General features: G+C 33.6%; 1 protein-coding gene across 5 annotated transcripts in view; it reads right to left on the reverse strand.

Annotated features, from left to right (window-relative positions):
- Positions 1-13,114, reverse strand: part of LOC125025045 (kelch domain-containing protein 3-like) — a 17,243-nt gene continuing 4,129 nt past the window's right edge. For all 5 annotated transcript variants that reach the window (XM_047612951.1, XM_047612926.1, XM_047612918.1 and 2 more), the window contains exons 2-9: positions 9,224-9,379; positions 8,193-8,351; positions 7,528-7,715; positions 4,611-4,827; positions 3,182-3,268; positions 2,945-3,053; positions 2,678-2,781; positions 1-1,239 (exon numbers count right to left, since the gene is read on the reverse strand). In XM_047612951.1, coding sequence (XP_047468907.1) covers positions 1,097-1,239; positions 2,678-2,781; positions 2,945-3,053; positions 3,182-3,268; positions 4,611-4,827; positions 7,528-7,715; positions 8,193-8,351; positions 9,224-9,374 — 1,158 coding nt within the window. In that variant the 5' untranslated portion in view covers positions 9,375-9,379 and the 3' untranslated portion in view covers positions 1-1,096. The remainder of the gene's footprint in view (positions 1,240-2,677; positions 2,782-2,944; positions 3,054-3,181; positions 3,269-4,610; positions 4,828-7,527; positions 7,716-8,192; positions 8,352-9,223; positions 9,380-13,114) is intronic.

The following is a 13,114-nucleotide window of genomic DNA, read 5'->3' on the forward strand; positions in this document are numbered from 1 at the left end:
TGTTGCTGTTATACTTTTATTTATAAAGACAAAATATAAATACATCATACTTGAATACATGTTTATAGTACGAAAATCCAGAGATGGGCCAAAAACAGTCTGGCAATATCACTTATCACCGTCTAATTACAACTGAAGAGATGGGGGGAAAACATCTGGAACTCAAGCATGACTGAGAAGGGACACCACCAAAGATGTCTTCAGATATGCATATTCTTGAAGGTATTGTGTTTTTTCCAGTAACAATACAGCTGCCTTTGCTGATACAAACTCACTAATTGGAATACAGAAAGAAACCAAAGAATACTCATCACTATCAATTCCAATTGGATAATTCACATTATTCTATATCACAAAGGTTGGTTCTATTTACCTTTTTTGTACAGAAAAAAAGCCACTTCTACATATTTCATCATAAATATCTTTAGTGGATCCTGACTATCTGTAGGATCTTCTCACACTGAACATTTATCATCCATAGGTGACATGTCAAGGTTTATGGAATCTCATGTTCTTGAATGTACCATGAGACACAAAAATAATAATGATAATGGAAAACAAAGAGAAAATGTATGCATTTCCTGAATGTAAATGCAACAATATCTCCATGCTTTTCCAACTTTTGTTTTTATCTTTCTAATTCAGAATTCATGAAATCTCACAAATCAGCAATATACTTTATATTTTCAACAACTACGATCTTTAACTAGCATCTCAACAGGTACAAAATAGCTATATAATTTATATTTCAAAACAATCAGTAGATACAAGCCTCAACCATAACTTGACTTTCTGAAATACAGGAGAATACTGTATTTACAAATGGTGCAGTATGAAAAGTAGCAAGCATTTGTTTGCAAGAAAAGCTCAGACTGGTGCTTGAAGTTGCGACTATGGTTGCTGGAGGGCCTCTCACCCATCCAAAGTTTACCAAATTATACAGATATAAAAGCCACAGAGGTGTAGTCACGCAACAAAAGTTCAGCATCTTTGCTTAGTTTCAATTTTGTATGGTCTCGATACTAAAGCAGGGGCAAAGAGAGTTTGTGTATAAACGTAAGAACTTCTGCCTGGTGGTATATTTTCATCCAGAGGCTCAACCAGTGTGATTCAGAGGTCGAGTAATATTATTGGGCATCTGCATAAACTTGAGGAGCATTTGCAACTCCCGAGGCAACCAGGCTATTTCCAGCTTCAGCTTCTGCACTTCCAGCAGACATAAGGTTTTCAGGCTTGGTTCTGTAAGTCCAAGAAATGGTTAATGATGCGGGAGTTCACATAAAAATAAATAATTTTTTTCACAAGACATTCAGCAGGTATCCAAATTATACATCTATTGCAGAAGCATATAAGCTTTTGAATCACTTTTTTTTACTGAAGTCTAACCTTAATCTATCATCATATTTCCATCACAAAAAATGTAGCCTTATACATTTTCAATCTTTAATTTTGTTTAACTATAGCTATGAAAGTCACACCACTTTTTCTATCATTTTGTTCTGCTGTGATTTTACTTTATAAGCTTTGTTTACACACAGATGGCTCCACAAGTCATCAGCAATTAATTACTAGGCCAGCTTAATCTCACCTGCCCATCCTTGTCTTTGATTTTTAGGAGGAAAAAATAATCTATATTCATAATGTCAATATTAATATCAGTCATGATATTAGTATCTTTCCCAAAACCCATTGAATGGGGTTATCAGATGTGGACCGGTAAACCTAAGCTTTTGTGGAACCATGTATGTGTAACAAAATTCATAAAACAAAACTACAGTAGATAGTTCATATACATAACAACTGGTTTAATTTAAACAGTCAATGTAAATGAACAATAGATTATGACTGAATAATCAATTTAATGCATCCTAATAGTGTCCCTATTTATATATATATATATATATATATATATATATATATATATATATATATATATATATATATATATAGATATATAAAAGTAATGAAGAAATAAATAAAGAAAGAAAGAAATAAACTTTCACATAGCACACTTTTTTCCCAACATACAAGCCATGCCCTCTAAGGAAATTACCTAAGGTCACCCTCAAAATAAAAAAAGGCCATTTCACATAATACATAACTGAAGAAACCTTTTCTACTGAATCAGAATTCTACACGGAGTACAATGACCTGAATATCCACTAAGGTTTTGCATCATTTTGCATGGGTAACTAGAAGTGTTCATCATCAACTACTTTAGTAGAAGCTCAATGCTATTTGAAGTTGTATGATAAGGTCAAAACATTTAAATGAATAAACCTGAAACTCCTAAAACTGAATGAATAATGTAGTACTGTGAATCCTCACTTACTGGATGTCAAGAATAAAACTCTAAGCTTTTGAGGCATTACAATAACAGCTCCCTCAAAATGGAGTGGGCTTAGGAAGCACATGGCAGCATTTATCAAGGTTAAAATTATAATAAATGTAGCTAATGTAAATATCTTTTTCATCAGTACGTATAACACTAGTGGAAAATAGTTTCATGCAATGCAAATCTTCTTACACCTAATAGTACTTATGAAATTACAAGTATATGGGCTTACACAATACAGAAATGCAAGATTTCCATGCATTGACTCCTATTTCTCTAATATATTAGGTCACCACACTGCCATAATTGTTTCTTTGGTCTCCAACCTCAAGAAAAACTCACCAAAGTCAAGCACATGAAGATCATTGTGGTCTTTAAGACGTCGGTCAGTCTGTTCCTCTCCATTTGGATCCTCCTCAGGTATCTCATCGTAATTCTCTTTTGGACTGGAAAAGGAGAGAGAAAATATTTTTCTTTAATATTCAAGTATATCTTTAAATAATATATTTGTTGTCAATATTCCAGTATATCTTTAAATAATATATTTGTTGTCAATATTCAAGTATACTTTCAAATAACTCTTTAGATGTATATATCTTTGATGATCACCTTGTGCCTCCAAAGAGAAACATTTTGGATCCTACAACACAGCAGGATTGTCTCCTCCGGGGGCATGGGCCTTGTCCCAGTGGTTTCACCCCTTCCCATACATGTAAAACTGTAAACATAATTTCTAATATCAATCATAATCCTATGGATCTACTTAATATATAGAGAACAAGGCTGTTTATTCATCATTTTAGGAAATAATTAACAGTTATAAAACTACTATTCCATCCTTCTTACCTGGGTCAAATCTGTGCAGGTCATTGAAATGCAAACATTTTCTACTATTGAAGCCACCAAAGACATATATTTGCCCTTTATAAACAACTGAAACAAAAATAATAATAAATCAAAATTCTGGTTGGACACTTTTAGCATTCTCAATATATATCATAATCCTTTATAAATATGAAATTCATAAGTCCATTACATTTCTACATTTGCTACACAGTATATCCACAAACTATTCTGCCTTCAGGCTTTTGAATAAAATCCTTTTTTGGATTAATACATTTCCATGAATTAATAACAAACTAATAGAATTCTAAGTATTTACAGCTCTGAAGTATTAATTCTAAGAGTGTTGTATTGCCTTCTAATATGTGGAATTGTTATTCGAAGTACATATTTTTCTCCTTTGAACATAACTGCTGAGTCAATGAATGTAATTGTGATGCCTTACTTTCTTCATGGGCACACAAAGTGTTGTAAAGGGTTTGTCAATGAAGTAATTAAACAAGAAAAGATTTCTGACATCATCAACATAATTTTGTTTACTGCTTAGTATCAAGAAGGAATATAACTGATGTGCAATTTCTGGAGTATACCATTACCTTGTGTAAAATTCTGTCACCTTTTTTCAGAGGGACAATCTGCAGTATATATACACATTCTTTAAAATCAAAACTGCATGAAGATAACTTTAACATTTCACCATCACATAAATACTACAAGTTGAAGACCAGGATGAACAAAATGAATGAATTTCTTTTCAAAGAAAAATAAATTTCTTAGAACTCTGCAGATAATTCCCTTAACTAGTCAACAACTTTTATTATAATACTAACTTCATAACTAGTTATCAAATATCAAATTTCACACAAGGAATGATAGGGTAAATATTAGATGAGAAAAAAAATACTGCTGGTCTGTCTTCTGCAAAAGGGTCTCAAAATGAAAATTAAGTTTTGTTAGAAAGAGGTAAATTTTATCTTTGACTACCTAGATTATGAATTCAAAGTTATGGCTAATAAAAATATTTGAATCAATTTGGCTTTAATATGCAGGCAAAGTATGGGGGGAAATTATATTCTATAGTATGCAAAATGTGAAGGTCATTGGGCAGAGATCTTTAAGCTGTTGGTGTAAAAAAAAAAAGAAAAAAAAGAAAAAAAAAAGTATATAAATAACATGAAACTTACATCTTAAGCTCTTTAACTACAGACACTATTATTCCTAATAATTATTTACAATTCTTAAAACATACAAATGATATAAGACTTAGTAAAAAAAAAAAAAAAAAATTAAATCATGTAAGAAGCTCCCAAATTTATCTTATGTACAAACCAGGTGTATTTCCTTCACTATAACTTCATCAAAAAAGCATCCAATTCGAATTTTTCTTTCAAAACACACAAAAAACACAAAAATGAAAACTCAATATACAAACATGCTGAATGAGATCTTCTGCCTATGGGTATCATGCCAGAACAAGGTATAATGCTCCAGCGGTTTGTGACAGTGTCCAGGGCATACAGATCAGCTCCGTATTCTTCGTGTTCGGGCGAGTCGTACCACCCGCTTGCCACCTCTCTGCCTCCCCACACATACATGATGCCATCAACACCAGTCGCTGTGTGGAAGTCTCTGTACACGGGGGCTGGACCCTGGTTAAGAGGGATTACTGATTTAGTGAACCATACATATAAACAACTTTTTCCTATAGGAAAATGAGCGAGAAATTTATTGAAATAAGGACTGGGTTGATAAGACTATATAGATAATAAACATATTCTAAAAGCATAGAAGGAATAGCATTGAAGAGCTACATCCTTCTAAATTTTAGTCTTTTTGTGGTTAGCATTCATTCTTTGAGATCAGATACAAGTCAATGATAAAATAGATTCTATAAATAATCAATGCCACACCACCAGATAATAACATTCTAAAAGTGTTTTCTAAGTTTTCTTCTGTTTCAAGGTTATAAAGATATACAGTGCTCACATGCATTAACAAAGCATGTTAATGCACATATGAGGTCTATCAAAAATCAAAAAAGGCCACTAGTGCCAAGTTCTTCAATCAACAAGATAAAATGTTCATGTAGGAGTCTCAGGCATACAGTCTATACTATATTCTCTCCCACATACAAACTAACATATACTATACTCTCTTCTACATATAAACAAACATCTTTTACCAAATGTCAAAATGAGCTTAAGGGGACTGTCCAGAGAAAAGCCTGCCTTGCTCCTCTCATTTCATTAAAAATATAAAAAAAATGTTGTAGATATATAGCTGATTTCTTTTGCATGTCATGGAGTATAAAATTGTGATTTGTCTCATATATAATCTAAATAGGGCATCTCCCCATTTTTGTTTTTTAGGGGTTGGGGGGGACTGGACCATCCCATGGGTCAAATTTATCCCTGAACTACCTAAAATATATTTTTCACTTTGATCAAGTTTACATTAAGGTTGCTTCATACTCTGATTTTTAATTTTCCGTTTACTTTTTATTTTGGACTCTCTGCCATGGTGAACTACATTTTCAATTCTTTGGCCCTGCATATATATATATTTTTGAAATTCAAAAATCGTTGCATGATACTGTCTGCGCACTCCAAAACACTCGTAGAAGAAATACTAAATTACGGAGACACTTGAAATTTACAAACCTGGGACAGTCTGCCAGCTTCTGAAACAGAGTACTGAAAACATGACCTTGAGATTTTGACACATTCTAAAGTTAGTAATTTCTATTATTTCTTTGATAAATTTAATGATATTATATATAAAAAAAAGCAAAATTAGTGTACATGAGATGAGAGTTTTACCAAGTTAATCAGAATTATTGTTTTCAAAAGGGACATCACTACCATACTTTGTAAAGGTGTGTATCTATATGTGTATATATATATATATATGTGTGTGTATATATATATATATATATATATATATATATATATATATATATATATATATATATATATATGTATGTTAGTATGTATATATACACATTTTTTTTTTATATATGAAAGTAGTGATTCCTGTCTGAAACACTTAATAAATGCATTAATCATTAAAAATAACTGATGTAAATTTTTTTTTTTTTTTTTGACTGTGAAGAAATGGAGAACTGTCGATGGAAAAATTTGTACAAATTTATGGTGAGAATTTCCAAGGCCGTTGAATTTTTGCGCCACTCCAGATTAACCCTTTTAATAATTCTCATTCAATAGGAGTAAACCTATTTTTTACATAAAGAAAAAATATTAGTTGCCCCAGATAAAATCGTTTTCTTTGTTGATATTTGTAAAAACTGCCCGTTGGGCAAGGAAAACCATTACAATGTTAGCTTTCAGTTGTTTGAGCACCTTAGCAACTAAGTGAACAAAATGATCAGACACCTGGGTGAGGTCGGTATTTTCTGTATTTTTACGGTACCTAAGACCAACGGTAGCATCCTTAGGTTGCATAAAACATTTTGATTTTCATTTTTTCTGGTATAAAATTGTTCTTTGAATATTCATAAACTCATATCTATGTGCATTGTCACTATCAAAAGCCATATGCAAAATTGCAATAAGCTAAAGACCATACAGGTCTACCTGGCTCTAACTACTTGCATCCGAAGTTTACCTGTCGGCACTTATGCCCTTGCACCTCCCAAGAAATAAACCAGTTTTAGATCAAACAGTCCTTTGGTTGTTTCTTCATTCTTGTACATGTAAAGAACCTGTCACACCTTAACGTTTTAGAGAACGTATGGCTAGCGTATGGTAAACATGTTAAACGGTGGCGTATGCTGAACTCTTCGTTTTTCGGCGCGTTGTCGACGTATGCAGAGCGTATAAGACAACGATCGCCTAACGTGCCTTTAACTTATCCCCAGCGTATGCATAACGTACTGGCCACACGCTGGCATACGTCGAGAATTTTGTGCATGCTCAAAAACTTCTCGCTGTCCCTGCGTACGACGACGTACGGCACCGTACGCCACCGTACTTCAACGTACCCTAACGATGGAGCAGCGTACCCATAACTTATTCAAGCGTATGCTGAGCGTGTGCCACCGTTTTCCATACACTAGCCATAAGTTCTCTAAAACGTTAAGGTGTGACAGGCCCTTAGCATAGGCTAGCTACTCAATATGACCCTTTCATCCCCCCTCATTTGGGACGGTCCACTTAAAGTCAAGAAATAATCCCAGTAACTCATAACACCTCAGGGAAATCAGTGAAGAATTGTCTCCTAACACAACCACACACAAAAAAAACAGAGAAGAGAAAGAACAGGAAGGAGAAAAGAGGGGCAGGAAACCAGACTTGAGAAAGAAACAATATAACATTAGATCAAGTACTTACTGTGGCCTTGATGTAGGACCAGGTCATTGTTCTTAAATTCAAAGTGTGAACGTCCTGAGTGTATGATTCTACGTATTCTAAGTAACCAGAGAAGATGTACATATGATCGTTTATAATACAGGCAGAGTGGCCATCCCTGGCCTCTGGGACATGCCCATGGACTTTAGGAACAGACCATTCATGAGTGTCTGAAAAAAAGAGAATATTTTGATTAAAAATATTTGATAACAAAAAGGTTATATGGGACACATAACACATTCAAAATAGTAAATAAAAATTACAGACTATACCAAGCCAAATGCTCAAAATACAAGTGGAAAAATATATACTAGCTCATACTACATCTACAAATGAAATTGATGGCAAACATTGGTGAGCTTTACTCAGTCCTTGATATCATTCTTCACAAAAATTCAAGTACAGTAACACATATAGAACAGAATGTAGCTTATTATCTTGGGGTCTCATGAGAAGTGTAATTACTTAGCAGAACTGAACTCTATGGAAGTTAGATGAAGTGAGTTTCACAACTTTATCTAATCTTGAAATTACTAGTTATTATTTTTAGATATACCCATTATAATACATTAACAAGAAAGGAACACACTAGACTTTATCAATCATTATAAGCATATGCTCGTGGTCAAAAAAATTTAACTACTTACTTGTATCAAAACAATAAAGAATGTTACATGCAGAAACATCATTTCTGCCACCCCATACATATACAAGATGGCCAAAGGCAACGGCTGTATGACCATATCTTTGGAACGGCACAAACTCTCGCTCTTGTTTTATATCTATAGCTTTCCATCTGTATGTCACTGGAAGAGAACACAATTATAAATATATGTATCTATGAAAGGATGTATCTATCAACCTAAATCTGTATCCTTATCAACACCTCTCTATCTACAAATATGAATACACAAAATAAAAATTAAAAAAAACAAGAAAATACACTACACTGTCAATACCAATCATTTAAAGCAATGATCATCACTCTTAAAACTTTTCCTATCATAGTAAATCTAAATAGCCATAGAAACCTTATTTTGATGTCACAGAAACCCTACTTTTTCACAAAATTTTGTAAAATCATATAACAGCACCATTAAATCCAATACAACCTAGAAAGTGTTCACTGTAGTATTGTTTTGTGATATGTCTCTACACAGAGACGGTCCCACAAGTGCTTAGTCAATAAATAATCAATTACTTGACCTTGTGACTTCAGCAGACTTTAACTTTCCTTGAGTTTTCGGAAAAAAAATTTATTTCACTAATGGTATCAATATCGATGTTGTTGTTATTATTATTATCATAGACATAGTCTATATTCATATTAATGTTACTGACATCACTAATATCCATATAAAATAAAAGAAAATATTTCCAAAAATCAAGAAAAAGAGAAAACAGGTGAGATAGGTAGTACTAGTAACTGGTTCGCTGGTGACTCCGTACTCGTGGAGCCTTCTATGCGTAAAGAGAATTAATTACCATGTTCCCAAAATGAATTAAGTGAACTATACCATTTCATCAACTAAATAAATAATCACTTAAGGGAACATCACTGCCACAAAATATTATGTACATTAAAAAAAAGAAAAAAAAAAAAGAAAAAAAAAAGAAAGAAAGAAAGAAAGAAAGAAAGAAAGAAAGAAAGAAGATAGTAAGGAATATCACAGCTTACCTGTGTTCAATACATGGACATCCATATTTCTAATTGTGCGATAGTTTTCGCCAGTGCAGTAGCCCCCAAAAGAATATATTCTATCTCCCACAGCGACCGCAGCATGATTCACACGCTGCGGGCCTCCTTCTAGCTCCACAGTCCACAGCATAATGCCTGGAAATTTGATGAACAACATTAATATCACAAGCAAAATAAATAAATTTGAATATTAGGTTTGGGCCATATGGACAGGAATGATTAAATGTCCCTCTTTGTACTCTGAAAAAGAAACCTGCTTTCTGCAATTAATAAGGAGTTATATATAAGGTACATGTAAATACATCCCCTTCTTAACACAGCCTGGATGCAGGAAAGCCAGAGGAGCGAATCGAAGCGAATGTATTGGGATTTCAAATAGTTTTCACCTCAGTGCACTTCAGTGTAATTCTTGCAGATTCAGAAACGTCTCTTTGGGTTCTAAGATCTGTAAAAAGTCTACTTCCTTTGGTGAGCTATTATAAAAACCTAATACAATAGGTTTCCTTCAACATCATTAACAATATCCTATGAAATCCAGAAACAAGGTTGTTTACACTACTAGTGCCATATGTATATAAGGTACAGTAATTAATAAGCAAAACACCAAATTTTAAGCAAGTAAAATAAATGGTGCTCATAAATGACTAGTTGTCAAGTCACTGTCTCTATCTTCCAACCATGATAAGGACCACAGCACCTTCCAAGCAGCCTATTAACAGACTATCATGAAATATTATTTCTACTTTCACTGACATAGGAATCTGCACTATTTCAATATCACTAAAATGGACGCACTGTGTGATGTACCACATGAGAAACATATTCTGCAATAGCTTGCACCAAGATTAAGACATAATGTAACAAGCCATATTCAGTGAAAATCTTGGTTACTTTGAAAATTATTTTTTAGAGAAAACATGTATAAAGAAGTTTTCCTACAAAAAAAAAAAAAAAAAAAATTAATGTATATATATATATATATATATATATATATATATATATATATATATATAGGTAAATAATAATAATACTGCATCAACCAAAATCTTGCTAACCCAAATGGAACAGCTATTAAGACTTTAAAATCAAATGAAATCACCTTCACATTTTTTAAGTCTGATTTATCCAATTTCTATATCATGTATATAAATGATTTACTTAGTTCATATTTTCTTTTCTTTTTCACATATGTTCAATATTGACAATTTCATTGATCAGTCATGAGCATTTCTGCTATCAATTTCGTCTCCCATAGGTAATATTTTGGGCAAAAATAATAGCACTATCAACAAAAAGAAATGAAAGTGGCTCTAAATTTTGAAAAAAATTTGGTATACTATACTAAAGTTTCACACATACACACACACACACACATATTAACTGAAAAAACTTGCATCACAATTATATAATGTTGCATTATCTCCTCTGCTTGAGTTGGTTAATCTTTTTCGTATGGACCAACTCAGTTCGGGCAAATTGAAGAATGATATTCCTATTGAGGACAAATAATTGTAGTTGTTGGTACATTAAAAACCTGGAGCCAAGAACGATAATGCCACAAATAAAGAATAAAGATTGACGTGGAGTTGCAAATTAGTGTCTGGCAAGTGTGTCCATACTGTGAAGAATTACTGCAGTTTTGTATCAACACTGGATTTCCTAGGTAACCAAATATACAGAATAAGGCTGCATAAAACAATGCGATTAACCTATTCGCGACGGGCACGTCACGTATCCGTGACATGCCCACTGTGAGTTTACTTGCTTAATTGTTTTAACACATAGATGGCTACACTTGTACTAAATCTCCAATGAGCCAGTTATGAGTACTGCCTGTCTTGCCCATTTACTCTTCTTTGATTTACAAAAATATTTTACGTTATCTTATTTTGCTATTACTATTGTTTACAACATTATAGTAATTATAATGTTTATAATAAAAATAACACCATCGATATTCATAGCACTATTAAAAAATACAGTTTCCCGCCAATTCATGGAAAGGGGAAATCAGGTAAGGCAGAGCCATCTATGTCTAGAGACATTTCACAAAAAATATAGAAAATGAGCACAGCATTTTCCCAATTTTTTGTTAATTTCCCTGTCGCAAATGGGTTGAGATTGTTAAAAACCATGTTTATTTTCATATTTCAGACAGCCAAGTGCACTCCAACAATGTGCGAGTATTTCATGTATTATTTAAATTTCAGACAAGCATTCAGCACAAAATAATGCATATGGAACTTTGAACTTGATGAAATCTATATTTTTCTTCTATAATGCAATCATCACTTGAATATTCAATAGCTCTACATGCCTAGGAATCCAATAAATAAATTCTCAAATCATAATATCCACTCCAGTCTGAGACAATAATAAACAATAATTAAAAGTTTTTTTTTCCCTTTCGTCCTGCACAGCCGAGATTAAAGAGAGCCAAGAATCCGCTGAGGGATCTTAGAAATTACACAATGTTTGTTCGTCAAATGTTCATGAGCTGTGTGAGAGGAAGAGTCCGTCTGTTTCGGCTGAGTGGCCTCCCCCCTATCCTCCCCCTCTCCTTCCCCCTCTCCTCCCCCCTGCATTATTCCCTATCCATTATGCTAAACAAGGAATGGGTACATTTTACTAAAACCTCCAGTACACTTTGTTTCCCAAAGCCATGCGGTGCAAGGAAAAATTTGGTTGTATTGGACAGAATAATTGAAAATATGTTGGTTTTCATCTAAAGTATTTCCTTTGCATGTTGATAATGAAGCTGTGCAACACATAACACTTTGATAAACTTTCACGAGAAACCGTAATGGCACCATATTAATCAGACTCACTAAAGCATGAAATAACCAGAGCAGGCAAAGAATAACGTCAGGAATATGAAAACAATATTTACTATTTTTGTTATTGGAAAAATTAATTTAAGTTTTGAAAATTATGCATGTATAGGTTAAGAAGAACTATATGTTTCTACTATATGTGATCTGAGTAGACTTTAGATTTTGAAATATATACAGTACTAAAGCCTGATACTATTGCTATAATCATAGAGAGAGAGAGAGAGAGAGAGAGAGAGCTCAGAGAAGAGTGCCATACAACAGCCTGAAAGACTTTTAGAGTATCGTGAAATATCCGAGCTGGAGGCTGGCACATGGCACTGAACAACATTCCGATGTGTCTCTCTCATTATTATTAAGAATTTAAAACCCATTCAAAGCGAATGGGTTTATTTTTTAGTTTATGTTTATGGTTTTAGTTTTTTATGTTTATGTTTTGTTTTTATTTGGTTTTGCTGAAGATTGGATTTATTTGCTCCTGGTGCTGTGCACGAGAATGAAAGAAAATAACATCTTTTGGGAGCCCAGGAAATGGATGAAGAAAGGGAAGATAGCTGAGAAGACCAACTAGAAAAAGAGTGACAGATTGGAGCACTTGAACATTTTGGTAAATGTATGTTTATTTCATTGTAAAAGTGTAATGATTTATGATTCATTATGTCAACTAAAATTTGTAAGCTTATTAAGTGTTTTGATATTACCCTTTCTCTCAGTTACCGCTAAGGCTGAAATTAGATCATAAATACCCTGTATGATTCTTCATCTTTTATGGTGTGGGTTCTAAAGGTAAATATTGGAGAAACCACGCCTTGAAAATAACAGATAGTGCCATCTGGATGAAATACTTGAGTGGTTCCCAGAGGGGGTCAGGGGGTCAGAGTAGGGGGTCCAGGGAGGGGGTCCGGGGAGGGGGTCCGGGCAGAGCGGCTTTGGTTCGCACGCGATGTCTGTGGACGTCCCAGTAAGGCCTAGGGCAACAGGGGCTTAATCTCAGAGAAGAGCGATCACTTCGAAGACCTCACCCACACTCTCACTTAGT

This window comes from Penaeus chinensis, chromosome 1 (assembly GCF_019202785.1).
Source record: "Penaeus chinensis breed Huanghai No. 1 chromosome 1, ASM1920278v2, whole genome shotgun sequence".
Classification (NCBI taxonomy): domain Eukaryota; kingdom Metazoa; phylum Arthropoda; class Malacostraca; order Decapoda; family Penaeidae; genus Penaeus; species Penaeus chinensis.